Source organism: Arthrobotrys flagrans, assembly GCF_004000055.1.
Source record: "Arthrobotrys flagrans strain CBS H-5679 chromosome Unknown unitig_0, whole genome shotgun sequence".
Classification (NCBI taxonomy): Eukaryota; Fungi; Ascomycota; class Orbiliomycetes; order Orbiliales; family Orbiliaceae; genus Arthrobotrys; species Arthrobotrys flagrans.
In genome coordinates, this window is record NW_027137550.1 from 6,973,368 (window position 1) to 7,000,386 (window position 27,019).

General features: G+C 47.6%; 10 protein-coding genes and 1 further gene across 11 annotated transcripts; 7 read left to right on the forward strand and 4 right to left on the reverse strand.

Moving 5' to 3' along the window:
• Positions 1-893: 893 nt before the first annotated feature.
• Positions 894-3,071, forward strand: DFL_005060 (uncharacterized protein; the record flags this gene model as incomplete). Of its 2 annotated transcripts, XM_067634263.1 has the most annotated exons (2): positions 894-1,377; positions 1,465-3,071. In XM_067634263.1, 2 exons carry the CDS (start codon positions 894-896, stop codon positions 3,069-3,071), a joined length of 2,091 nt encoding a protein of 696 aa, XP_067492348.1. The 2 variants fall into 2 exon arrangements, with proteins under 2 accessions (XP_067492348.1, XP_067492347.1); XM_067634262.1 differs by lacking the exon at positions 894-1,377 and having other exon boundaries at positions 1,467-3,071.
• A 51-nt stretch (positions 3,072-3,122) lies between these two features.
• Positions 3,123-3,383, reverse strand: DFL_005061 (uncharacterized protein; the record flags this gene model as incomplete). The annotated part of the gene is made up of 1 exon (XM_067634264.1): positions 3,123-3,383. One exon carries the CDS (start codon positions 3,381-3,383, stop codon positions 3,123-3,125), a length of 261 nt encoding a protein of 86 aa, XP_067492349.1.
• A 461-nt stretch (positions 3,384-3,844) lies between these two features.
• DFL_005062 (uncharacterized protein) lies at positions 3,845-5,811 on the forward strand (the record flags this gene model as incomplete). Its single annotated transcript, XM_067634265.1, has 3 exons — positions 3,845-3,950; positions 4,024-5,201; positions 5,263-5,811. 3 exons carry the CDS (start codon positions 3,845-3,847, stop codon positions 5,809-5,811), a joined length of 1,833 nt encoding a protein of 610 aa, XP_067492350.1.
• Positions 5,812-6,864: 1,053 nt separating this feature from the next.
• DFL_005063 (uncharacterized protein) lies at positions 6,865-8,848 on the forward strand (the record flags this gene model as incomplete). The annotated part of the gene is made up of 5 exons (XM_067634266.1): positions 6,865-6,952; positions 7,102-7,133; positions 7,226-7,305; positions 7,374-7,455; positions 7,526-8,848. 5 exons carry the CDS (start codon positions 6,865-6,867, stop codon positions 8,846-8,848), a joined length of 1,605 nt encoding a protein of 534 aa, XP_067492351.1.
• Positions 8,849-9,284: 436 nt separating this feature from the next.
• DFL_005064 (uncharacterized protein) lies at positions 9,285-10,184 on the reverse strand (the record flags this gene model as incomplete). Its single annotated transcript, XM_067634267.1, has 1 exon — positions 9,285-10,184. The coding sequence occupies one exon, from the start codon at positions 10,182-10,184 to the stop codon at positions 9,285-9,287; it is 900 nt and encodes a 299-aa protein (XP_067492352.1).
• Positions 10,185-11,467: 1,283 nt separating this feature from the next.
• DFL_005065 (uncharacterized protein) lies at positions 11,468-12,315 on the forward strand (the record flags this gene model as incomplete). The annotated part of the gene is made up of 3 exons (XM_067634268.1): positions 11,468-11,633; positions 11,725-11,894; positions 11,971-12,315. 3 exons carry the CDS (start codon positions 11,468-11,470, stop codon positions 12,313-12,315), a joined length of 681 nt encoding a protein of 226 aa, XP_067492353.1.
• A 711-nt stretch (positions 12,316-13,026) lies between these two features.
• On the forward strand, positions 13,027-16,630 carry DFL_005066 (uncharacterized protein; the record flags this gene model as incomplete). Its single annotated transcript, XM_067634269.1, has 2 exons — positions 13,027-13,976; positions 14,053-16,630. The coding sequence occupies 2 exons, from the start codon at positions 13,027-13,029 to the stop codon at positions 16,628-16,630; spliced, it is 3,528 nt and encodes a 1,175-aa protein (XP_067492354.1).
• Positions 16,631-17,397: 767 nt separating this feature from the next.
• On the forward strand, positions 17,398-18,751 carry DFL_005067 (uncharacterized protein; the record flags this gene model as incomplete). Its single annotated transcript, XM_067634270.1, has 3 exons — positions 17,398-17,586; positions 17,656-18,444; positions 18,509-18,751. 3 exons carry the CDS (start codon positions 17,398-17,400, stop codon positions 18,749-18,751), a joined length of 1,221 nt encoding a protein of 406 aa, XP_067492355.1.
• Positions 18,752-20,049: 1,298 nt separating this feature from the next.
• On the reverse strand, positions 20,050-22,706 carry DFL_005068 (uncharacterized protein; the record flags this gene model as incomplete). The annotated part of the gene is made up of 5 exons (XM_067634271.1): positions 20,050-20,118; positions 20,174-20,626; positions 20,684-21,190; positions 21,247-21,646; positions 21,706-22,706. 5 exons carry the CDS (start codon positions 22,704-22,706, stop codon positions 20,050-20,052), a joined length of 2,430 nt encoding a protein of 809 aa, XP_067492356.1.
• A 1,315-nt stretch (positions 22,707-24,021) lies between these two features.
• Positions 24,022-25,059, forward strand: DFL_005069.
• Positions 25,060-25,637: 578 nt separating this feature from the next.
• On the reverse strand, positions 25,638-26,698 carry DFL_005070 (uncharacterized protein; the record flags this gene model as incomplete). Its single annotated transcript, XM_067634273.1, has 3 exons — positions 25,638-25,812; positions 25,876-26,036; positions 26,120-26,698. 3 exons carry the CDS (start codon positions 26,696-26,698, stop codon positions 25,638-25,640), a joined length of 915 nt encoding a protein of 304 aa, XP_067492357.1.
• Between the last annotated feature and the right edge of the window lie 321 nt (positions 26,699-27,019).

The following is a 27,019-nucleotide window of genomic DNA, read 5'->3' on the forward strand; positions in this document are numbered from 1 at the left end:
ATTTAGACAGTAGAGTCGAGATAGTTCGCAATTTTGGTTTCGAAGTTTCGTAACATGTAGATGGGTACGTAGTAGAGTAGCATTGGAATGCATAATAGGTGGAGACGGCGTCCAATCCAATGTTTGACGGACAACCTCTCCATGTTTCGGCCGTCGGAGTCGACGGCAAAGGCTCGCAAAGACAAAGCAAAAGGACAGAAAAACAAGAAACTTCGACCGCACCGACGGTGGGAATTCCGATGTAGCATGTACTCCAATGTCACCCGCTTGCCGTGCGCGTGGTATACGTTTCCCCTGCCGCCATCTGCATGCTCATGATTTCTGATTGCGGCTGGAGGCGGTGGGACCAAATGAGCTAGCTAGTTATGTAATTTCCTGAAACTTTTCCTTATAGTACTTCTGTAGGAAAGACATCATTCAAAAAAGATCGAGAACCTCTGCTGAGGCGAGTGGTCAAGTGACCTTTCATATTTTTAAATAAACATCCGCAAGATCAAGGACACGATGTCAAAACATAATTTTACGTCCGAAGCTTGCAGCTTCACCGACTTGACAAGCTTGCAAGGTTAATGTTTGTAAACCAATTTCCCGATCGAACGATTATTTTCGTTCGCCACAATTCGCACAAGGCTTCCTGGTAATATTTGGTATGAGATTAACTGCAATTTTGTCGTAGAGCTGTCAAATAATCCGTTCGAGAGCGACGAAGCGGGACAATAAATATCAGATCTGCTAGTTAGGCTGCAAACAATCATGATGATCTAATTGCTCCTCTATCTTTGAGATAACCAGCTGACCCCGCCTGCTTATCGCCTTGCCGTTATCTAGGAGCCTAATATAACGCAATCTTCAGTATCATAAGCCTTGGAGGGTCCTTAAGCTTCCCTACTAAAATGTTCGCACCATCATATAATTTTCATGTGGAACCGTCGACCTGGCAAGCACCTCACGGTCAAGCTGACCAAGATACCACAAGATTACCGGGATGGCGATATGGATCGACGACTCCGCCAGAGGCCCCCTCAAGTTGGTACAGTCTAATCATTCCGGAGTCGGCAAAGCGAATAATTCTAGGTTCCACAGAACAGATCGAGCGTGTCGAGGAAACCCAACCCAAGGATGACGAGCCTGATGAGCCGATAGAAAAGGAAGAGACTCCTATTTGGAGATACGGGTCAACGACACCGCCAGAGAAATGGTATGATCGTTTTATTCCAAAGTCGATAAGACGGCGACAACAGCTATCGAAAAAGCTGGAAGCTAATGAATCAAAAGAGAAGGCGGAGATCGAGAGGAAAAACTTCTTGAAGAAGGAATACGGTGATGTCGACTGTGGACACTGCGCTGTGTCTAATGAATGGATCGAATGCGGAGCATGTATGTGCACCATAACCTGGAGGCTTCCCGGCAGATTCCCACGATCATTTTGCGAAACAATTTGTAACGGGGTTGCTGTACGCGCAGGCATGGAGGTACCCCCCGCGGAACCACCTCCTGTTAAATCACCGGTAAAGGAAGAACCACCTCCAAAGCCATGTTGGGAGGTTAGGCCGGATCCTTCGGAGCCGGAAACAAGATCATGTTGGGTGAAGCAGTACAATCCTCGATTACAGCGGTACGAGTATGTCGCGAAGCCGTGGCGGCCGCCGCCTGAGGAGGGCGAAGAAGACGAAATACGCGAGGATTCTCATGAAATTCTCGAACGGGATAGAATGTATGGATACGGAAATCGACCTTCCGAGTCCTCGACACCCCGTAGGACTAAAGAAGCAGTTGAGAATCCTTTCTCGTGCGGTAGGAAGCCACCTTGGCTCCAGCATGTCCGCAAATTTGTTCGAGCCGAAGAGCTCGATAGCCCGCCCCCTCCTGCCTCCCAGTTTGTAAGCAAAACGGGAACTCTCTTAGGGAAATTCTCGGAAGGGTATTTCAGGGTTCCATATTACGACCCAGAATATCGAAGATTTCGATATGCGGAGCCGCGTACAATTGATATGAATAACCTGAAGTTGAGGTTTAGGTCGACCGCCCCGCCACCGAAACCAGTGGCTCCCCGAAGACCGAGGATGCTACCGAAGCGGCCGCTAGTTATGGCGCAGAGGAAGGAACCGGTGAAGATACGGGTGCCCGAGTACGATTCAGGGCCCAGGTATACTCCTCCACCGGTCCGAGTACCAGTGAGACCGAGACCGAAGCCGACGCCCAAGCCGCGCACCGAAAATCCATACCATTCGCCAAGGGTCGTGATGTTCCCACCAAGCCCAAGAGATCCTCTAGACGACACACCTTGCCCGCTTCCCCGGAAGCCTAAACCGAAAATCAAGGTAAAATTTAAGGACGATGACGGAGAGTATCAGCCAGGTGAGGGGGAAGAACCAGAGGAATGGGAAACCGAAAGCCCGTCACATCCCCACGTGCCGACAGCGCTGCCAGGGAAGACGATAAAGAGGAGAAGAAGGAGAATGAATTCAGATCCTACGTATAAACAACATGGTGTGCGCGAAAATAACAGAATAGAGAAACAGGATCTCCAGCAGATGAAAGATGAAGAGGTAGTAGGAAATGGCGACGGCCAATCGAAGGAGGAGATATCGGTATCCCACCTCGTCAAACCGAAACCCGTTTTTGAGCCGAAACCAATCCTTAAGAACGGTAATAAGAAGGATGTCGAGCCAGCTTCTAGCAGGAACGAATGGCAAAATGAAGAGGCAACCCCGTCCAAACCTTCGAAGCCGAAAGAACCAAAGTGGGAGCAGTTGCAAACTGCTTCATCCCACCTGAATAAACAGGCCAGGAAGGAGAAAAGGGACGAAGACGGTGAATATATTCCAGTTCAAAACCGCGAAGAAGAAAGGAGAGAGCAACTTGATATGAAAAACCAGGTCGATAAGGAAGCCGAAAAAGAAGTCGAAGATGAATCCGAGTCTGAACAGAATGAAAATAAAGGCGAATCTTCAAAACCTGAAAAAGTCCAAAAGAAGATACGGCGAAGGCGGAAAGCTCCCGAAGATTGTGCTTATAGACCAAGCCATCGTGTATGGCCGTGGGTTGAAATCGATCGTAGCCATACATGAGCCTTATTATTGTCATAAAGAGGCATTCCCGCAAACATCGTCAGTTCCATTCTACCCCGAGCTGACAGGCGGAATGATTCCGACTTCGTCTCCATTTTGAATTTCCTTCTCCGCATCTTCGGCCAAATCCACATAATCCAGGTTGACGGACAGAGCACAGCTACTGAGGACCTTTTTTCTAAAGCCCGGGTACTTTTCTTCAAGGTAGGGGAAGAGCTTCGAAACAGTCATTGGACCTGGAACGGCATCTTCGGATTTGCCGGTATATGTATGCGCAGATGCGAAGTAGAGGACTGTAAACGTGTTGGCCATTTTGATACTGCCTCTCGAGTATAATATAAGCCTTATTCAGGAAGTCTCGAAAGAATTATGTTGAATCTGCTTGAAGGAAATACCCAAAATGCGGCATTGCCGCGTACGGAGGATTAGATACCCCGACTTCATACTAGGCTTTCTGGGGCTTAAAACTTACTTCCTAATTCTGTGGCGTGATGTCGTGCATGCCGTCAAAAGAAAGAGCGGAGAAGAAGCAGCTCGCTTGGTTTCATTCCCCACGGCCCAGCTGCCCATTCCGTCACAAGCACGCGTCTACAACAGCGGACGGCCAACACCGAAATGCCTCGGCTTGTTATCCCCAAGTTGTACTTCTACCCCGGATTTTCCGCTATGGATGGCTTTTCTCGACATCACTTTGAGAGGCCTGACGCTGGAGGCGCTGTGACGATACCCCGGATATCTTGATATTGGATCTGACAGGAATTAATTAAACCACGATGTCTCGTCTCACACCCAACTCTGCGACCGAAGGATTTTTCCAGGAGCAACCTCGCTTGGGGAATCAGTATGATGCGGATTTATATCTTCAAAGGTTGATTCAAGGTAATTTTATCTATTGAAAATTTTAATTTGAAAACTATTAAATTCTAATTTTAAATCTATAAAATTTTTTTAGCCTATCTGCCCGTTGAATTATCGCAGGTTTCTGGAGCCGACTCCCCAGTCGCTCTTTTCAGAGATATCGGCGCGAAGACCGTAGAACCAGAGGTCTTCCGCTGGATTGACGACGCTGAGAAGAATAAGCCATATGTAGAGGAACTTGCCACTTTTGGCAAACCGAAGGGCGTTCTGCACACCGCCGCAGGATGGAAGGAACTAGGCAAAATGGCCGCCCGAGAGGGTATCATCCAAACAGCTTACGAAGACAAATACGGACCATATAAGCGTATTGTCCAGTTCACAAAGTATTATATATACTGCCCTTCTAGCGCTATCTACACCTGCCCTCTGGCTATGACGGATGCGGCAGCTAGAGTTCTTGAACTCCAGTTAAACAATGCAGCGCTCCCTGCGACCAAACGATCTGTCTTTCAGGATGCATACAATAATCTTACAACTCGTGACCCGACGAAATGCTGGACATCCGGACAATGGATGACGGAGCGAGCTGGCGGTTCTGACGTTCGTAACAGTGAGACTACCGCTTTCCAGCAGTCGGATGGAACATACCTTATCTCGGGCCATAAGTGGTTCTCATCCGCCACCGATTCTCAAATGAGCATTCTTCTCGCTCGCACTCCAACTTCAGCCGGGCTATCTTGCTTCTTTGCTCCTCTTAAGCATGCAGATGGATCGTGGAACGGCGTCCGGATCGTTAGACTTAAGGACAAACTCGGCACCCGCGCCCTGCCCACTGCTGAGCTCGAACTAAAGGATATGAAGGGCTACCTGGTGGGTGAAGAAGGGAAGGGTGTAAAATATATCTCGACAATGTTGAATATTACTCGAGTTCACAACGCCGTTTCCTCGGTGAGCTTCTGGCGTCGAGGGCTGGCGATTGTGAAAGCATTCGCGAAGGTTAGAAAGACGCAGAACAAGGAACTGTGGAAGAATCCTCTCCACCTGAGCGGACTGGCGAAGATGGAAGTGCAATTTAGGGCGAATATGCAACTGACTTACTTTACGGTTGCGTTGCTTGGGTTTGACGAGCAAGGAATGCCGGAGAAGAGAGCTGCATGGATGCCAAAGGATGGGAAGGAAGTGGCCTTGATGTTGAGAGTATTGACACCGTTGGTGAAGATGGTAACGGCGAAGGCTACCGTTTCCTCTTTGGCGGAATGCATGGAATGTTTGGTAAGACTGCCATGTTTACAAATTGATTATCGAAGGCCTAAGAACTAATATTTGCCTACAGGGTGGTGTTGGGTACCTCGAGAACGAGCAAGAGCTTAATATTGCCAGACTTTATAGAGACGCTAATGTCCTGCCTATCTGGGAGGGGACTACAAACGTGCTTTCGGTGGACATTATCCGTGCGTTCACCAAGGGAGATAGTTTGGCTGCTTTAAGTGGCTGGTTGAGCCGCGTCTTCGACGGACAAGGTCACAATTCACTTAAAGAGGGTAGAGCGGTATTGAAGGCCACTTGGAACGATATCAAGCAGTTCGCTGAAAAGGCATCAGCTGAGGAGGCTCTATCAAAATGTAGAGATCTGAGCTTCGGAATTGCATTTGTAGTCATGGGTGCATTCCTTGTGGTGGATGCTGACAGAGATGGTGATGCACTTGCGATTGAAGTGGCGCTACGCTGGATTCTTGAAGGGATTGGACGTGAGGGGTTCCAGGTTGTGGGGGCTACAAGTGCACCGCCCGTGTTCCAGAGACGGTTTGGATGGAAGGAGAAGGCAGAGGTGGATTGTAGATTAGTATTTGGACATGGCCTCCAGGCTGAGGCCAGGCTTTAGAGTATATGTTTTGATTGAGTAGTCGTACGGGCCCTGAGTAAGTATGCCCTACCTATGTAAATTATCCGAGTCTATGTTACTCCAAATTGATAATATTTCCTTTAAATTCTATGGCCGGAAAGACTGCAAAGCATATGTTCGAACTAGACGATAGCCGAATAGCGTGTAAAGGCAGAACGATACGAATCAAGCTAAGTAGGTGGATGATATTCTCGATCGAGGCTCAGAAAAAGTATACATCTTCCCAATTAATGTCTGTTGCAATTTGACAGAAGTATCCGTTGACGAGCCGAAAGTTGCGTAATCTAACAGTCCCGGGATCTGGAGAAGGGCTTCGGGTAAAATGAACGCCATGATGATGTACTTATATCAGATAGATGATATATCGATGGTGTAATATATTCGGATGGTCTTGGTTTCGATTTCGATTTCGATTTCGAGTTTTCCGTACCTAGTCAACTCTAGAATGCCTGAATAATCTTATATTAATCGGCTGAACATTATCTGGGAGAAACAGCTTTGTTCTATGCTTGCTTCTTAACAATGCGTCCACAATCGTGATATCCAATTTAATTGGCACCCGCTGACTCGGCTTTTGCGACCTTGTCGTCGAGCTCGTTCAAGGACTGGGCCCAACGGTATATTCTCATGATATCGTACTTTTGGCTGTAACTTCACGTAAATTATCCCAGCGAATACACAATGCCTCACATACCTTATATTATATACTCACCCCTCTGCAATCTGCGGGCCACCCCCGAGGTCAGGTGTATTATAACCGCCATGATGAAAACTGCACAGTATCGAGTTATATAAGCTCTATAAGGATGGACAAGAATGTGTTGGGTTGGGGGTGTGTTTGTCGGCGGCCAAATCGGGAGACATTTTGAGAAGCTCCAGTTCTGAGCCCGGACCAGCCAGACCTCCTGCTCTCACCAACCTGTCCAGATCCACCGCCAGCCACCAACATCACCACCTTTACCGCTATCACGATCACAATCACCACATTAATCGCCCTCCGATAGCTGCTCAGGTCGCTGTAATTCGACAACTATGAATTTCACGCTTGACGACCTGAAGAACCAGGTCACCAATCTGACACTCTACGATGTCAAGGCCGCCGTTCGCAAAGCCCAGAATGGTAAGGGGATATGCCACAATTGCCAAAACATACACACGCACACACCCACCACTTCCTGCCTTCGCACCCACCGCTCGGATTTCACGATACACTCGACGGGGTATGCTAGGAGAAATTTTGGGACTGATGGCTTGTTTTTACGATTTTAGTGGTGATGAACTTCACCGAGATGGAGGCTAAGGTATGTCAATACTCGAGACCTCGGTTTGATAAGGAGTATTTTTTTTTTTTTCTATTGAGGATACTGACTAAATACGTCGTTGGATGGAATAGGTCCGAGAAGCCACTAACAACGAACCATGGGGAGCTTCATCTACCCTTATGAATGAAATTGCCGCCGGTACCTTCAATTAGTACGTCCGTCGATCATCCGATATAACACCGTATTCCACGCTCCGAGTTTTTGCTAACGACAGCACAGCCAACAGTTGAACGAGATCATGCCTATGATTTACAAGCGATTCACCGAAAAGGCAGCGGAAGAATGGAGACAGATCTATAAGGTAAAGATTGCTGTAGAAAAGCTAGAAACTACCGGGGAGGATGGTCAGCTAATCGGATATCTAAATATAGGCTCTCCAATTATTAGAATTCCTTGTCAAAAACGGCTCCGAACGGGTGGTCGACGATGCCCGACAGCACATATCGACCGTCAAGATGCTTAAACAATTCCACTTCATAGACCAGAATGGCAAGGATCAAGGTTTGAACGTACGGAATCGAGCCAAGGAGTTAGCTGAGCTACTCGCCGATGTCGAAAAGATTCGCGCCGAACGGAAGAAGTCGAAGTCGAGTAGAGGCAAGTTCCAGGGTATGGAGGGTGGTATGGGGAGCTTCGGGGGCGTGGGGAGCAGCGGCTACGGCGGGAGCGGTGGTGGATTTAGCGGTGGTAGCGGTGGCGGAGGCGGAAACCGATATGGTGGATTCGGGTCGGAAGACTTGGAGTACGGCGGTTATTCCGGCGGAGTTTATGGCGATGGTGGTGGCTTCAGCGGAGGTGCATCATCTTCCTACGCGGATACTTCAAGGCGAGGGAATCAATACGAGGAATACAACGAATTCGACGAAGGGGCAATTACACCTGCGTCTCCACCTCCCAAGAAACCTTCGCGACCGGAACCTCCCAAAGCTGCTCCGCCAAAGAAGGAACCTGCCGTGGACTTGCTCTTCGGAGACGCACCGGCACCCGCAGCTACCTCAAAAGCCGGCGGCGCGTCGAAATCAGCCATGGACGACGATTTTGGTGGTTTCAAAACGGGTAATGATGAGGATGAATTCGACGACTTTATTTCCGCCGCGCCAATTTCTCCACCTCCTTCGAATACTGCCAACCGAACTATTACGCCAATTCCTGCACTGGCCTCTCTCCCAGCGACGAGCACTGCCACGTTTGTATCTCCAAAACCGGTTTCCGCTTCTCAGAACCAGGGCATGCAAGACCTTGTTGGATTCAAGACAGCATCTCCAGCGCCATCGATCGGCTCACAGACGTCCAGCTCAATCGCGAAACCAATGCAACCATTGCAACCTGCTGGATACCAGCCCGCCCAGCCCAACTACTTTACATCAGTCCCATCTACTAGCTCCACTCCCATGTCCCCAACGTTAAGCAGCGGTCTAGGAAGAACCAATACTGGCACCACAACACCAAACTCTGCTGCCGGCGGACCCAAGAAAGCTGGTGGTGACGCCTTTGGAAACATTTGGAACACCGCAAGCTTGGGCGCTGGTATCAAGAAGCCTGTTACGCCTACCGCTCCCCAGACCAGCATGGCCGCTATGCAGAAGGAGAAGGCTTCTGCCGGGATCTGGGGAACCACAGGAACTTCCACCAACAATACCAACAAGCCTGCAGGCAATAACAGCTCCTCGAGCGCCTTTGATTTGCTAGGCTAGAAGCGAGGGATTTGCTGCCCTTCGTTCTATTCGCTTCACAATGTATTTATATGTTGACCCTTTGGTTTTGTGGTTATCACCTGCGACGTCTTTTCTTTATATGACTTTTTTCTTTTCTTTTTTCTTTCTTTATGCTGCCCGTACGAGCAGAGCGTACGCTGGCCTTTTCCCTTACGATAAAAAGAATATTTAGTTTTTAGTTTTAACGTTTAAATTTTCTATGTTTATAATTTGAGGCATACGACAGTTCAAGATCTCATAACCGATTCCGCCAAAGGCCAGAGAGATATGCAACAAAAACAACAATTCCTACTATGTACAGCATTTGACAGATGCTATATTAGATCCGACGAAGAGATACCCCTTTCCACCAATACCTCGTAAACAATAGGCTCGGCCCCGGCTGACGTGGAAATACTAGATAGAAAACCCATCTTTAGAAATTCACCTCGGGTGGCATCCCAGGATGTCCTGCTATATCATAATCAGTCCTAGGTGTCTCCGAAAGCCCAACGGGATAAAAACACATATACGACCGAATACCCTTTTCAAAAAACAGGGGACTAAAGGAATCCTTGACGATGGTGTTTCCAGCATTTCCAAAGGACCCTAATCCATCACCCTGGCAACCCTCGTCGCTATAAAAGTTACAAGTACAACCGTTTATGACAACCGATGATATGGCTTGCCACTCCTCCGCCTCTCTATCAGGAATACTCCTGCATACTCCTATTCTCCCCCTATCTATAACATCCTGCCAACGGGGGCCTTTATCCCAAACGACTTGCTTGCGACCATTTATCATTTTAAAACTATTCGGTTCCACACCCTGCCAAGTAATAGTGCACCAATTAAAGTCTTGTTCATGTTGAGTATACCAACATCTATAACTCTGAATCCTATTATCGACACCCTTCCTATCCCAAAGAGAATTGTCACGGCGGTTATAAGCCGTGAACAGACCTTCGAGACATTCTACCCGAGCGAAGAATTCGCATTCACACCATCCAGTGACTATGTAGGATGATAATTCGCCGGCGAGGCCGGAAGGGTTGAGTTCGAAGAGGTTCACGCATTGATTGTTGAGGTTTGCGTCGACGTTGAAGCCGGCTTTGGGGTCGCTAGAGAAGGAGAGCGGCCAGCCGGTCCAGGATGCGCCTTGGCCGGGTCCGTGCTGCCAGAGACTCATTTGGCAGTAGGCGTTGAGGTGGTCGACGGTTCCGCTCGGAGGGCGGGATTGGACCGGAGGGTCGGGACCGCTGGCCGGGAGAGCCGCTGTGGGTGCAAGGGAGGGGAGGAAGAGGATCAGAGAATTGATGAAATTTAACATATGCATTTTCGAGGGTTGATCAAAGAGGTCAATAATGGGCGATACTGTAAGCCAGAATGTAGGTGTAATATCATATATTCCGAGAATCCATATCGCCTTGGTACGTATAGAAGGGTTATACCCGCCGATGAATTGGAAAGGGTATGAAAGGTATGAAGGGAGTCTTTTTTCCCTGAGGTACGGGCATGATATATAGACTTATAACGGAAGACTGTGCCATCGATTCATCCCAAAACGTAAGAGGGGAAGACTAGTTTCAGGGGAAACATGGTCCCAAAGTCTGCTTCATGTTTCAACCGATGTTAGTTTTATGAGGCTTATACGTCTACATGTTGGTGGCGAACTTGGATAGCCTCGAGGCTAGACGCACACCGGTCGAAGTAGTTTGTTGCATTTTTAACATGTAACCCTTGCTTGGAATACTCTGGCGTATACTAACGTAGGAGCCTAGTTATGGCTGTTAGGTACCTAAGCATACACTAGCCTTCCTAGAGTTGGACGTTAACGTTATGTACATATGTTACGTATGAGAGATAGGTATAAGTTAAGTGATGGAGTGCTATACTATACTTACTAATAAATTCACCAGGTCTGGTTAGGAAAATGGGTAAAATTGAAGCTTCGTCTCAGATGGTTATTAATATATTTTAGACTTCTCAATTAATATAAGCTATCGGTACCTAAAGTTTACCCCGGATATTGAAGCCGGATGGTTTTCCGGACACCGCCAATTGCAGCCGAAGTTTTGTTCCTGGTGGTCGTCGCAGTTCGGATTTGTTTGCACTCAACCACCAGAAAAAAAGGTATAACAAACCGCCAATAAAATGCTAAATTTAATTAATTGGGATACATTAAACCGTAGAGGATGGTATAATCCGATCGTGATCATGGTTAATCGAGTAATAGTACGAGTCGACAGGGGTTCTGTCGGCGTGTGGAATTTTCGCGAAACAGCGCTTCGACGAAAATGTTTAAACGTCAAATTTTTTTCCCTTCTTTAAAGCGGCCAACTTGAAGAGAGAAAAACCTCCAACCTCCGTCCTCCGAAGACACTCTCGATCGTTAACTGTTAACAATTGATACCGAAGGCCGCATCCCGACATATATTTGCCAGTCGCTGCAGGTACCCTTCTAGTTAGCCCGTCCTTTCTTTCATGAATTGATTTGATTGTGCAGGGCTGACAAAAAAAGCAACCTCACAGACACCCGCCCTCTGCTGTAGTTCAGGTTCAACCTCGTCATAAATAGCAAGCAAGCAGGATTAGACCACCAGTCAGTTAACTGCAACAATGCCACCCCGCTTCCCCACATCCACCATCTCCTCCTTACTATCCACCGCCACAAAACCATCTGCACTCCGAACTGTGCGCTACTTCAGTGTCTCAGCGAACAGCATGGTCCACTCCAAGGTTTATTTCGATGTCGAATGGCAGCCTACCAGACCGGCTAACGATCGTGAGTAGTCGCCGTCTTTCTCTCCTCGTACCAAGGGGATGCTACTGGGTGATAATGGAGTGGTAGATACTGACTTGGGTATCCGTGACAGCCGAGAAGTGGGGCCGTATAAAGTTCAACCTCTACGACGAGACTCCTAAGACCTCTGAGAACTTCAGGGCTCTCTGCACTGGCGAGAAGGGCTTCGGATATAAGAATTCTCACTTCCATCGTATTATCGATAACTTTATGATTCAGGGTGGTGATTTCACCAAGGGCAATGTATATTCTTTTAAAAACAATGACCCGATTATTACGGCATTTGAAATTGGTGGGCTGATACACTACGAATTGATAGGGTACCGGTGGAAGATCCATCTACGGCGACCGATTTGACGATGAGAACTTCCACCACAAGCACTACCGCCCCGGTCTCCTCTCCATGGCCAACGCCGGCAAGAACACCAACGGTTCCCAGTTCTTCATCACCACCGTCCCACTCGGATACCTCGACGGCAAGCATACTGTCTTCGGAGAAGTTGCCGATTCGGACAGCTTGGAGGTCGTTCTTAGAATTGCTAAGAAAGGAAAGCGACAAGACGGAAAAATCTTGGATGGAAAGTTTGTGATCGTTGAGTGTGGCGAGCTGATGGAAGATGGAACTGCGCCTGGTGATGCTCAGAAGGCCGCTGAGGAGGTCTAGATACCTCTACGCCGGGACGTGCGTATGCGTATATATCACACGCATTTACCGGGCAGACAAGGGGATATCTCGCGTATGTTGGAGCAATCTTGTGTAAATATGTACTTCGGTACTTAGGTATACTATACATCCTGTCATTCTAGATGCTATAGAGATATCTCTCGCCCTAGAACTAGTCAATCTAGTTCTATGGGTATAAAGCAAAAAAAGAAGGCCAAAAATATAATAAACAGTTGAATCTCTCTTCTAAATATTACATTTCTATCATTGCGATTGAATATAGTATACTGGAGTCATATGGTGCTTTTTCTCTTTGTTAGTGGGCATCGGTATTCAAAGCTCCTTCCGAGCTCCGACGCCAAAACTTTTTTTTTTTTTGGGAGGTCGCAAAACTTCGACTGCCAAAAAAAAAATTCAAACCAACCACAGACTAGACATCCCATTTTGACATCATCAACAGCTCACATCTCAACAGAATATTCATAAAGCGGCATCTAGAATTTAATATAAAGAGCATCTGGCCTGCGTAATACAGACATGCTCTTCCTATAGAAGTTTAGCATCACTACCAACCTCATTTCGATATTTCGATTCAATCCTGTCGCCGTTACATTGTTCGAAGCTCGTATATCGATAATACAATCATTTCTTCATAGAAACATCAAAACCGATACACCGAATTAGGGACACTCCCTCGATCAGCGGCCATTGATGTCGCTCCAATGCCCGCGATGTACTTTCATCGCCACCCTAAGGACATACCGTCCCCGCCAACTACCCCGCCATAACCGTCTCATCCTCCCCGCCATCCCTCGTCGAACTCTTACGACTACCCTTCCACTGAGCCGCAGCAGTGCTTCCAGGATCAAATATGAAAAAATGAGAAAATACAAACAAGAACAAGATGAACTAGCGGTTTTGGCTCTCGTCGAGAGGATTGAGAAATTACACCCCGGCGACACCTTGACAATCACCGAAGACGAGCAGCGGTACATGCCTAGTGTATACAACTGCTACCGTGACAACGATGTACAAATTCCAAAATTTCATATGGAGGTTATCAGACGGACGAAGGTTGAGTTTGGGAAGTTTGATAAAATTCCGGGATTGTATGAAAATCGACCCCCTCCGAAAGATCCGCGGCTTTACGATTCCAAGCTTGATGAATTTGCGGAAACTGTGGACGGTGCTGCCGATATGTTGGACCAACCAAGAAGGCAGAATGAATCGGAGAATTCTAATCCGAGAAGGACACCGTCTGGGGGTCCTCGACAGATTGTATACGAAAACCAAGGATCTCCTTTCACTAAAAATAAACTCAAGCCCGCACGAGAACACTTTACTTCTGACGGGCCCAAACCTAACCCTAAAAAACTTGTTTATGAAAATCAAGTTTCAAACGAAACCATGCGCCAAAGGCTTCACGACGAATGGCGTAGAAGAGAGAATGATCATGAAGTTGCCTTCAAGAGAGGGACAAATGTTGATGTGATCCTTGAAAAACTCATGGAAAATGCATCATGGCAGGTAGAACCGGGAGATGAAGCCGCAACTACGAATGCAAGTTCTGAAACGGGGTATGATGATGCTTATGATTTGGACCCCGAGACTTACGCATCAAGAGCCGTGGAATTAACCCCGGGTAGTTTGGTGGAAGTCAGGTTCGTAACCCCCTCCAAATATATATATACACATTCGTCATTCTCTTTACACTACTAATATGTTGGTGGTAAATAGATACCTAGAATCATCAGTCCCCATCTTGGCCGTCTTTCTCAAGAACAAGACAGGAAACTACTCCCGTGATTCCTTCCTGCTCACCCCACAGGGTTCTATCCTGCGGTCTGCCGTAGACATGGCCCGGTTCACACTTCCTGATTTCATTCCGGTTGAACAAGTCGACGCCCTTCTAGAATCCATCCGATCAAAAGGAAGACTGGAACCAACCATCGTACAAAGTATTACGAAACTCGTACGTGAATTTAAGGCAAAAGTGCATGTTCGATACCCAACCTTCAATGCGAGGATGGATAAGTTGCATGCCGAATTGGTGAGTAGTGGTAGTGAGAAAGGAAAAATAAAAACCGTGACCACAGACCAAGTTGCGATGAAAATGCTTGGAGCGCCGGATCCCTCTAACGAAGATAGATACGCTGCACACCTAGCGTTACTCGCGCGACGAGACCTGTTTTCGGTGAACGAAGGGTGGGAGGAGGAGACGACGTGGGAGATCAAGAGTTTGGAAAGAGTGGAAAGAGCGAAGAAAATCGAGAAGATAATTAGAGAGAGTATTGCTGATAAAAACTCGGAAGGTGGGAAGATGGTTCATGGGTTTGTGGTGAAGGCGAGGAAGATCATTGACTTTAGCAGGCAGACGAGGAGGGAGGGGAAGGGTGTTGATGAGATGGACGAGGAACTTGGAGTCGAGTGGACCGACGAGGAGATGGAGCTTTTGAGAGCGTTCGAGGAGGCGTTGGTGTATAGGCGTGGGCAGAGTGTGACGCTAAAATCGTTGTATCCGCACATCCTAGGGTTGTTGAATAGATACGACAACGGAAGGTTACTGGATGAACAGCGACTGTTTGAGTTCCTAGGAGAGGTGGGGGTTTGTTCGCCCTGGGAGGATTCGGTACTGAGAGAGCGGGAGTTGGGATTACCGGGTCACCGGGCTAGCGCGGAGGCCGAGAATGATGGGAAGTTGTACGATACCATTGAGAAAGAGGAGGGCTCGGTGGAGAAATTAGGGCTGAAGGATATGATGGAGGGCATACGACATGACTGGGGGGAAATGCCGGTGTACTGCATCGACGACGCAGAAACGAAAGATATCGATGACGGTGTCTCGCTGGAGGAGATCGAAGGCTCGGAAGATGTGTGGTTACACGTCCACGTTGCCAATCCGACAGCGTTCCTTCCGATGGACCATTGGATTTCAAAGATTGCGGCGAGGAGAATGCAGACATTTTACGGCCCGGCGAGAAATTACTCGATGGTTCCGTTGAGGCTTTCGGTTGAGAAACTTGGGCTGGCACCGAACCGACCGGCAATAACGTTTAGCATACGGGTTCATAGCGAGACTGGAGAGCATAAGGATACACGGATTCGAGCCTCAACCGTGAGGAATGTGAAGAGAGTATCGTATGCATATGTTGACAAGGTGGTCGGAGCGAAGGCCGCGGAGACTGTGGTTTTATCGAACAGGCCGCAAACCGAGAAGAAAGAAGAGCCGGAACCAGATGTTAACGACAAGGACCTGGAGATCTTGAAGAACTTTCACAAGCTAGGATGGGAATTACTCCAACGCCGGGTACGAAAAGGGTGCATGGAGGTTTCGAAGCAAGCCAACATCGATGTCAGAGTCGATAACGAACATGGAAACGCAATTCACCCAGGCCTTCTCAAGAAACCGGTCTTGGACGTCTACGAACCTACTATCACGCTGACATTTTCGGAATTATCGAGGTCGAAGGAGACGTTTTCGTCTGCGAGTGCAGTCCGAGAAGCTATGACGGTGGCTGGAGAGGCAGCGGCGGAGTGGAGTAATCAAAGAGGGATGATGCAGATGTACCGACAGCATGCATTTACATGGCCGAGCGAAGCAGAGGAGAAAAAGTGGTTTGAACTTCTAAAGAAAGCAAAGGGCGAAGATGGGATTGTACCCCTTGACTTCTGGAAGCTTTATTTCCCGGCTGGAGGGTCAAAAATGACACCTCACATGGAGAGACACACGGCGTTAGGGTTGGATGGGTATATCAAAGTCACCAGCCCTCTGCGACGATTCGCAGACTTTGTGAGCCATCATATCATCCAGCGACAGCTGTTGGCGGAGCATGAAGATTACAAAGGGGACGACAAAGAAGAGCTAAGGAAGCCTATGTTTACGGAGGAGGAGATGATGAATTTCTGCAAGGATATTAGGCACAGGGAGCAGATATTTAAGAGCGCGGATAATGCAGCGGTGAGACTCTGGGGTATCAGATTACTCAAGCAGCTGTGGGGGTCTGAAGACCCGAGATTACCGAAAGAAGTTGATGTTGAGATCATCAGCGTTGCAAAACATCCAAACCCTGCTTCCGGGGAAATCAAGGGATTGGGAATTTCCGGAGCTAGAGTCTACATGCCGGGTAATATCGGGAGGGCGGTGAAGTATGGAGACGTTGTGAAGGCGAAGCTTTCACCATGGCATTGGTCTACCGATTCGAACAATGCACAGATTGTGGCATTGGAGTATTCGGATTTCGTGAGGACTATGGGTGACGTTCAGAAGGAGTTTTTTGAGAGGATCGGGGAGGGGGTTAGGTGGGACCAGAAGTAATTATAAAGTGATATTATATATAAGGCGGTGTGTATGATATGTACATAGATTCTTTGTAGATACAATATTCCTTGTAAGTATTTTGGATAGACGTGTATGGATACTGATATGAAGCTTGAAGCCGGGGTACTAGTATACTAAGTACAGAGCACTATGTTACCGATTGCTTCTGGTCCCCCGCACCATTACCCAACCATGCAGCATACCCTGTATATGGTGTCATTCGAATGCGCAGAGTTAGGCCCGACTGTCGGGCATAGTCCATTGGGTAATATTAACCGGGCACACTGGATTGGGCACCGATTTCTTCCCGAAAGTTTCCTGCTTTGAGAACAAAAAAAAAAAAAGGTCCCCGCCGGCTAGGCCGGAGCTAGGTATCCAATCGAGTACGTCTAATGAGAGCTCCAAGTAGGCGAGTTTCTCGCGCGGAGACTCAAAGTTTACTAAGTCCTTACAGCATTGTATTTTATAATGAAGGATCAGGGTAAACTAAAAAAAAAGGTCGATTACCTAATTGCCGCTTGTTCGAAATGTTTGATAGTATTTGATATCGCAATCAGTAGGACGGTATAACGAATGGGATTCTAACTTTGATAGGTGAACAAGGTTTCGTCGGAGAGGTATATAAAGGAACGCAGGTATCTTCAAATCGATTAATTTCGAGATTCATCCACCATCATCAATTGAAGTCCCTCCTGCACTGGACTACTATATCCTTGGAAGCTTGTGGTATTTTGTGCGTTGCCAATTTCCATATGTAAAGTAAAATGAGCAAGTTCATCCTTCAACCGTCCGCCGTGACCGGCAATCCCTCCAAGTATACCGCGGACACAAACCTCGTCCACGCCGACGAATTCCTGAACGATGTGAACGACGTTGCGCCTCCGATTCACGTTTCTACTACTTTCCGCTACCCTCGGGACCCTTCGAAACTAATTGCCGTCAAAGATTTGCCTGTATGTTCGTCTTGAAACTTCCATTCATAGCTGTATTCTCCAACTAACGAAATCGTCTGAATGGCTTAGCTCGAAGATCTGGATTCCCATGTCTACTCCCGTATCTCCTCACCCTCCACCGCACGTCTCGAGGCTGTTCTTTCATCCTACCTAAACGGCTACGCGTTAGTCTACTCCTCCGGTGTCGCCGCCTTCCACGCGGCATTGGTCCACCTAAACCCTCGCCAACTCTCCGGCAGCCTGTTCTACCACGGCTGTCATGGCGTCGCAGACATCCACAGCCGGTTGACGGGGATGAAGCAAATCCCACTCGACTGTCCCGTCGAAGATCTTCAACCGGGTGATGTAGTTCACCTCGAAACACCGCTGAACCCGTTGGGGACTGCATTCGATATCAAGTACTACGCGGATAGAGCGCACAGCCGTGGTGCTATATTAATCGTAGACTCGACATTTGCACCGCCACCGTTACAAGATCCCTTTGAGTTCGGTGCGGATATAGTTATGCACTCTGCGTCGAAATATATTGGCGGACATTCGGATCTTTTGGCGGGTGTGTTGGTTACGAAGGATGTTAAGACTAGGTGGAAGTTATGGGAGGAGAGATTGTATTTGGGAGGGGTTATGGGAAATCTTGAGGCTTGGTTGGGGACCAGGAGTGCTAGGACGCTGGAGTTGAGGGTTTTGAGACAGAGTGAGAATGCGACGAAGTTGGTGAGTTGGTTGAGCGAGGAGGTTGGGAAGGAGGGGAGTGTTATTGAGAAGGTGGTGGCAAATGTTAAGCATGCTAGTTTGCAGAAGGAGGAGTGGGTTAGGAAGCAGATGAAGGGAGGGTTTGGACCGGTTTTTGGAATCGAGGTATACCCTTCTCCTTCCTTTTCGCCAGGCCAATCTATGGTGCGGTGCTAACTTCTTCTAACAGATGAAATCTGAACTTTTCGCAAAGACGCTACCATCCCATCTCGAGATATTCGCACACGCAACATCATTGGGTGGCGTAGAATCACTAATCGAATGGCGGGCCATGAGCGATCCAAGCTGTCCTACAACCCTGTTACGGCTGAGCATTGGTGTTGAAAACTGGGAGGATCTGAAGAATGATCTTTTGCAGGCGTTTGAAAAGTTGGCGAAGGGTGAGCAGGTTGTGCTTAATGGGAAGTATTAAGTATTTAATATATCCTTCGTCATCCGGGTGGGGTTATCGTCAGCATAAGTGACCGATGGAACCTCGATAGGATGCCGGAAAGTCATGAGCCTTTGTGTTAATACGGTACGGGAGGACTTGGTATAAGTTAATTGAACATTCCTGAGATTCTAGAGGCCGTTCCGGGCAGATGCTAGATCCCTCTTCTATCAAGGGGATTCCGGATACTTTCATTCGTTCCATATCTTTCACTAGGCGCTCATAAGCCTTTTATAACTGTATCCATCCCAATCTTTTACTCATCCAGTAACAACCGTGAACAGTGAGTATCAACCCCTACATTGGGTGTGAGATTTCAGATATACATCATCAATCTTGCGGAGTAATATCCTCTAGATTGTAATATATATATATTTAAAAAAAAAGGCAAGAATAACCCACTGGAATCTTTACGGCTCGTCTCGCTGCCTTATATATTGTAGCAGGTTTGAAGTAAAGATGCCACTAAATCTGCAAGGGACGATTTAACCATCGAACTCTTCATGAAAGCCAACAAGCCTCAAAGGACCGCCGACCTGAAAGATTCACAGGTTATGATACATTTGGGTATTCTAGGCTGGTAGTATTATGGCTTGTACATGCATACTTATTTGCACATCCTCTATTGTATATTACCGCTCTTAATCTTATTCTTGTTCAAATCTTCCCGAAAATTAAAAGTCAAATACATATAAAGGTCGCCATCTAACTAGAGTATCTAGGTAATAATAAGAAGAAAGAAAAAAAACCTTCGAAGATTGATGGAAAGGAAACACCAAAGAACCAATAATAATAGTAAAGGAAAAACACCTTGAGGATAAAACCGAATATCGAGAAAGAGTTAGACTCCAGTAAACAAAAGAAAGAAAACAGCGAGGTATAGGTATAGGATGAAAGTTTCCGGTTTCCATGAATTCGCTATAAGCAGCATACATAATAACCCCCGACCTTGTAAAGGCAACAAAAAAAAAGAGACCTAGAGTTCGAGGCTAAAAAAGATCGAGAACAAAGGGGGAAAGGTTATAGGGTGTGCACGTGCACGTGTGATTGTGTGTGTGTAACAAGGCAAAGAGAAAAAGGGACTCCGCTAATAAAACTATGACAAATTCCAAGACGCGAAGAAAGAGAGAAGATTGTTTGCTAGTTTCCATGTGCTTGTGATGAAGGGGAGAGAAAGGCTCGGGTTTAAAAAACTTGAATATTCGGGAAGCGGAGGTGGGGTATTCGAGAAAACCCACCACCACCCCTTGGGAAATTCCTCGGAGACATAGTACCAGCTACTATTCATTCATGGCATGCACTGGGCACTGCCCGTCCATTCGACGGTTAAACCAGTCCGTGATGCATTTCTATACCATTGTTAGTATATGGATCAGAAATAAAGAACGGACGGGTTAATGATACCTTATGATAGCGACAAAAGCACTCCAACCGTGCAATAGAATCGCCAGCTTCGAATTCCTCGAAGCAAATGACACACTCAGCCTTCTGTCCGTCCGCCTCGGCATCATTCCCCATGGCAAAAGTATCCTTCTCAGTAGCCGTATAAACTACCATCCTACCGCTACCGCCGGCACGGTTTGAGGCTGTGTTTCTTCTGCTTCGTTCGTGGCCAGGGGTTTGGGTTTGATCTTGGGAAGGCGGCGTGGAGCGAGGTTGAGCAGGTTGCGAGGACATTGTGGTATTTGCGAGGCTGTCGGGGTTAGATGGGGTGTCTGAAGTTGACCTTCGACGGGAAACGTCGGGGCCCCCAACTGCATTTTCAATGCATTGTTGGATATGAGCCTCTCGAGCGCTTTCGTCCTGTGTTACAGGGTTGGGTGGCGGGAGGACGGCCATGCATATTGGACAGTAATCCTGTTTCATATCTGTTAGTGACGTGAGGATTTACATAATAAGAAGTGTTTTGCATACCGTCTCTTTCAACCTCGGCTGCGGTTGGGGTGGTGCAGAATGCGTCTGCTGTTCTCTCGAGCTGCTTGACATGAACTGGCTGGCAATGGGTAGGTTCTGTCTATGGTCGGGCATGCTAAAAGCCGGCGTGGGCTGTTGCGAAGTATCTAGGAGCCCTCTGATAGGTTGGTTGACAGGCGAATACTGGGTGTACGCATGAGATGATGATATGGATCTCTGGTGGTGGTGATGGTGGTGGTGGTGGTGGGTTGAGGGTTGGGGTGATGGGTAGAATTGAGCGGGTGTGAATGTGAATGTTTGATGTCCCTGGTGGGGGTACGAAGGAGTGGGATGCTGGAGGGGCGGTGGCTGATGGACCGGATGTGAATGATATGGTGGATGATGCTGTCCCGGGAAGAAGCCGTGGGGATGACTTCTCGAACCAAGCGAATGTGCTTGTTGTAGGCCCTGGTGGTGATATAAGGCGCCAGGGAAGCCGCCTGTGACTGTTGGAACAGCTCCATGACTCTACGATATCGTCAGTGCGGTTCTCGTATTCTCATTCGACTTGAGTGAAGGCTTACTTGTATGAATGGACTGGCACTAGAGACCGTTCTACGGCGAGGAGTGCTAGGACTTCCTCCAAAACCCACACCCTCTGGCGAAACATAGTTGTTCCCATTTCCACCAGCCGATAGGCCAGCATCCTGCCAAAACCTTCCCGCACCACCAGGGGGCGATTGAATCGACTGTCTTCTATTCAGTCCCATTCTCTCGGCAGAAGAGTTCTCACCGGCCAGACATTCATTACACATCCGGACCTCGACACCTTCTTCGCCATCTGGGTATCTTCGATTGCCGTTGGCATCAATATACGTCTGGGCGAGTTCTGCTTCTATGGAGTGTGGGGGGTAGACGACGTATGATCTTGGGATCACGATTCGATGGGGTGAGCAAGGTGCGCAGACGACACGGCCGCATTTACTAGAAGCGAGGGAGTTAGTAACAATCTTTAGAAATTGAGATTACGGAAAGCTCATTACCGGCAATGGTGCTTCCTATAGAAGAACGAGAAACCTGTTCTGCAGATAGGGCAGCTGGTGACTTGCGAGTCCGGCTGCCAAGGTGGGACTTCGGGCGATAAAGGAGCCTGTTGTGATTGTTGGACGTCCCTTGACGATGTTCGACGAGGGTCGGCAGGCAATGTGGTTGCATATGGGAACGAGCAGCGTGAACCGGTTTGGTGAGGTTGGAAAGGAACCGGTGGAGAATGCTGAGGGATTTGCAGGTTAGGGAGGTCCGAATGGATGGACTGGTTGCTGGAATTCGAGGGAAAGCGAGGGATCTGTGAAGGTCGCCGTTGTAGATGAACCGGCGTAGGGACCGTCGAGTCGACAGTCTGCCGAGTCTCCTGGTTAGAGATATCCATCCGGTCGGCTTCGAGCATGAAAGCAGCCTCGTTCGCGTCCAATGTGGGGACTCCGTCGTCTAATATCGATGAAGAGGTTTCCGATCTTGGAGAGACAGGGGAAACGGATGTCTCGCCAGACGGCCGATGTTCAGATTCTACAACGTAAGGTTCCCTGACAGGGTTCGGAGATATTGGTGACGATGAATCATCCATGACAGCGTCGCCGGCAGCCTGGGGGAAGGCAGCATCCTCGGGCAGGGTACTTGGTGGAGTAGGTTGCTGGTGGATTGGCAGTGGTGGCGGAGGTGGAGTGGAATTCGAAGGAGTGGCAGCAGCCGTACCAGCCTGGTGGTCTGCAGAGCCACTCAACAGCGGCGACGACATGATAGCTTGAGTGGAAGCACCGCACTGCGACGGAGATGACGGCGGGGTCGGACCATTTGCAGGCCCGCTGCTCGAAGGGGCAGATATTTCCGGTTTGGGCAAGACCGTGGAGGTTGTGGAAGTCGTGATGGTGGTTGGTTTGGAGGGAGAAGGTGAAGGTGAGGAGGCCGATGAGGGCCCCGCCAGGGTGAGGTCTTGGATCTGTGGGAGCTGCTGCTGCTGAACTGCTAGGGCCTCGGTCGTAGCCATCTCAGGCAGATGGCCTTCGCATTAATATTCTACGATTAATATTACTACCGATACGACTAAATCGATTGAAGATTGATTGGAGAAGATCACTGAAGACGAGAATCTAAAAAAGAGGGTCAACCATGCCATGCCATGCCCACACCCATGCTATCTTTGGTCTGGCCGGGCAGCACCAAGTGCTGTGGGTATCGGCTGCAGGGAGTTCCTTCCCAGCTATCGATTACAGACAATTGAATCTGCTCACGCGGACAAACACCAAATAATCCACAGGGATTCAAACTAACCCGAATTGAAACACTCGACCCGGCTGTCATTTTGATGTTTACATTAATTCCTACTCAGGGAGTAAGTATTTATCATGATCATGTTATGATTATTAAGCATCATCGAGTTCACTTCTGATAAGGCTACATGTGGATGGCGGTGGCTGGAGGAATCATACCACACACAACACAAATACTCGGGCGGCGTTCGACATTCAAGGTCTAAAAGATATCATACTACCGACTCGATGCTCGATGCTAGTCTGAATGGAACCGAAACTCGGGCCAATGAGATGCCCTCCTGAAGATTCTGGCATATGCTGTGCGATGTGTCGCCATTTGTATTACTAATTCCAACGTTGGTTATACACAACCTATCTCGAATTCAATACCCTCGGTATTCTAAACGATATCATCTCGCACGAAGTAGGATCCAGACCAACTCTCTTCAGCATTAAACGTTGGCACCGCTTATACATGTACGCAAATTTGCAAAGCATGTATTGGATTCCTGAATGAAAATATAACTGAGATATAACACCGCAGTTTCAAAACCCTAACGGTCGAACGTAGATCCTTCAAATGCTTAAGAAATTGCAGAAAGGATTCCTAGGGGATAGATCATCTATTTCCTTCGGTGAATCCATTAGGAAACCGTACGTACTACTTTGCCACACGGTTGGTGGTCCCCCGCGCTCGAATAAGAAAAGCGAGATACGGGGGCTTGGATTCAAACAACTGAACCGGAAATGTCACTGGCTAGCTGCGCAATGCGCATTTTTAAGATAGTTGGAGGAATATACCGCCCCGCTTAGCACTGTTAGTTCTCAACCTAGACGTCTACGGAACTAGAATGAGCACCGAGGCAAAGAATTGGACCGACTCGGTAATATAAAGCATCCAACCCCCAATAATCCCATTGGCGAGTGCCTTCCGTCGATGAATTCCTAAAAAACCTATTTCCAATTGTGTGACTTTCTAGCCATATCATTTGAGACCCATAGTTGCACGGCTGCCTTCCTAATTGGATAGTATACGTAGCCAATATCGCTATGCTAAGATATATCTTCTTTCTTTTCCAGCTCTCCACTATCCAACTAACTCTCAGTTCCCCAATATCAACTCCTCCTCTCGAAGCCGCCCCGGAATTAACCGTACCAAACCTGGACGAGGCCATGCGAAACCTTCTAAAGCGCGCACCTCCAAACGGCTGGTGGGCCGAAAGTACAGCCGTCAGTTGCCTCACCCCCGACTCCGTCATCACCCGCTGGCGCCAGCAATCCTACCCCCAAAACATCGGCCCGATCCGTCCGGGTGACTATAGAGTCCTCCATGACGTTTTGGAATCAGGATCGCGGAACCAAGCTGTAAACTTCATCAACGAATTCACCAGTCATTGCCAACAGTGTGAGTGTTCGCGGTTGGATGTGTTTAAAGATGAAGATGGGAATCCGTTGTTAAGGCCGCCGGGGACGTCGCCGGAGACGACGGGGTGTGAGGATCAGGAGAAGGCCAATAGTTGTATGTATTTGTTTGGTTAGTTTTTTCCCTTTTCCTCTTCATTTCTTCGCTTTGGATTATAAATAAATTATTGAAATTATATAGGATGCGTATGTGAAATAATCGTATACAAAAAGGACGAACCTTCATTGACATCAGGATCCGTCCTCGGTATCCTAGGCGAACATTACATGCCACCGGAAATGGTAGGATGTCAATATAAACCCATAAAGAAGAATCCAGTGGATCTCGGGTCTATGGTCCATGAACATCGAGGTAGCGTAGATGGTGGAGCTGCGTTTTCCGGAGAGGGGTGGTTGGTGTCTGGAACGAAGGAACCTTATCGGGCCGAGGGGCCGGATGAGGGGCTTGGAAGAAACCAATTGGATTGGTTCCCTGGGATTGGAGGGGATTTGGGGAAGAGGAGCTATGGTGATGGTCAAGCTATTAGTGGTGAAAAGAGAGATGGCGTAGAGGATGCCAATAAAGAAAGGGAAAAGATGAATGCCAGTCTATATTCGACATCCCGTTTTACGGTATCGGGATCTAGATCCGAGCGTCGGGTCAAAAGGGGTCCCGGATGTATATAATTAGGAGCGACTAGATAGTGCTATACAAATAATGAGGACGAGAGCGGAAGGAATCAATAAGGCAAAACTTTGCTTATTTGAAAGCAGATATCATCGTGATAAAGGAATACCTCGTCAAGTTTGGAGTTCTTCCTACGATATCGATGTGATCGGAATCAATACTGTTAGAGTGGTAGTAGTAGTGTTGACCTTGTTGCATTTGCGTGAGCTTCGATTTATATGGGACCCCGACAAGAAGGTTTCTTTTTTTTTTTTTTTTTTGCAAGAATCTTGTCTTAAAATAATTTCACATGATCCGAGTAAATCTTTCGAATTCAAAGCTTCATTGATAGTTATTCGAGAATTGTAAAAGATAAAAACCATAAACTTAAAGAATCTGTTCAATTAAGATTTTTAGTTACTCAACATAAACGAGACGAACAATTAATTATAAATTTAACAAAAATTTTAGGTTGTGGTAAATTTATCCAAACGGAAGTGTATTTGATTGTAGAGTTGACAAAATACAACAAGGTCAACACATCTTGTTCTCAGAAGATTTACACTTCTGTTATTACCATACATGACTAAAAGGAGCTCTAATGGCTATAGTCAAAGCTCTCCGGAACGTTGTCAGCGCTGTCGTAGTCATCGGCGTCCTTTTCGTTCTTGTATGGTGGTGCCTCTGGTGCCTCTTGGCGCGGAGGCTCTTGTGGGGGCTTTGCTGGAGGTTGAACCTGTTGGATAGGGACACAGCCGCCGAAGGGACCGTTTCTGAAACACCAAGGTTAGTATATAACTGAAGAAAAGCGTAAAGGATATGACGATGATGCATACGGGGCACTATTTTGACATCTGATGATGCAAATATTATGTTTACCGCCATATGATCCGCGGCAGTTCATGTTATCTGGGAGCTTAACTCGAAGTTGTTGGTCCTTGAGGGACCCATCCTTGTTGGTCGAATGCTTGCCTGTATATTTGACTTGCCATTCAACCTATTTTCAAATTTATTTATTTTTTGATTAGCGGCTGCTAACGCAGTTATGAAAAGTACGATGGCGGAAGTTTATAAACGTACCGTCAAATCTGCGCTCCATCCATCTGCTTTACCGTCAAAGTCGATGAAGCATTTATAAGGTCCCGCACCATCTTCATTGATCTGATGAATTTTCATAATCAAATACCCACCCTTGCTGACCTGGGGGAGTGCGTTTTTGTCCACCAGCTTCTGCACCTCGGCAGCAATAGGAATGAACGGTTTTTTTGATACATATTTGGTCATATAATACCAACCGTTCTTCTTCCCTCCGGAATGTTTGTACGGTTTATCTGAATTCGGATTATAAGATTCGTGGTATCTGTTGATGTAGAACAGACTGAGACCGCACCCGGTGGGGAGGTATTCACGTGATTCGCAGGTTTTACGCCATTTACCCTTTTTGCAGGGAACGGCGGGGTTGGAGAAGACGGCTACGTCTCTTTGGAAGGGGAGTTGACCTCCTCCGTTTGTGGGGGTGGTGGTACGGTAGCCGAGGGCCCAGCCGTGGACGTCCGGGTCGGCGTCACCGGCGGCCCAGTAGATGAAGGCGTGGGCGGAGATGAAGGGGACAAAAGTTGTGAGGGCGATGACGCCGGAGGTAAGGAGTGTGAATTTCATTTTTGTTCGAGCGGTAGGTATACTCTGGGTAAGGAATGTAAGATAGTAAAGAGCGACGGGATTCGAGAATCCGATTTTAAAAGAACGAATGCAGTTAGCAAGGGACCGGTGAGGATGAGTGTGCCGGAGGCGCTGCTGAGAAGAAAGATGATAGAAGGATGAAGTTTGGCCTTCTTATATGCATTTTCATATTGCCGGATCCCAAAGATCATTCGAATAATATTTTAGTCTTATGAGAATCCTATAGTATTATGAGAATCCTACGATGAGATGTAACACAAAATAGGATGGCGATATCGATATCACCGGCCGACTATGGAT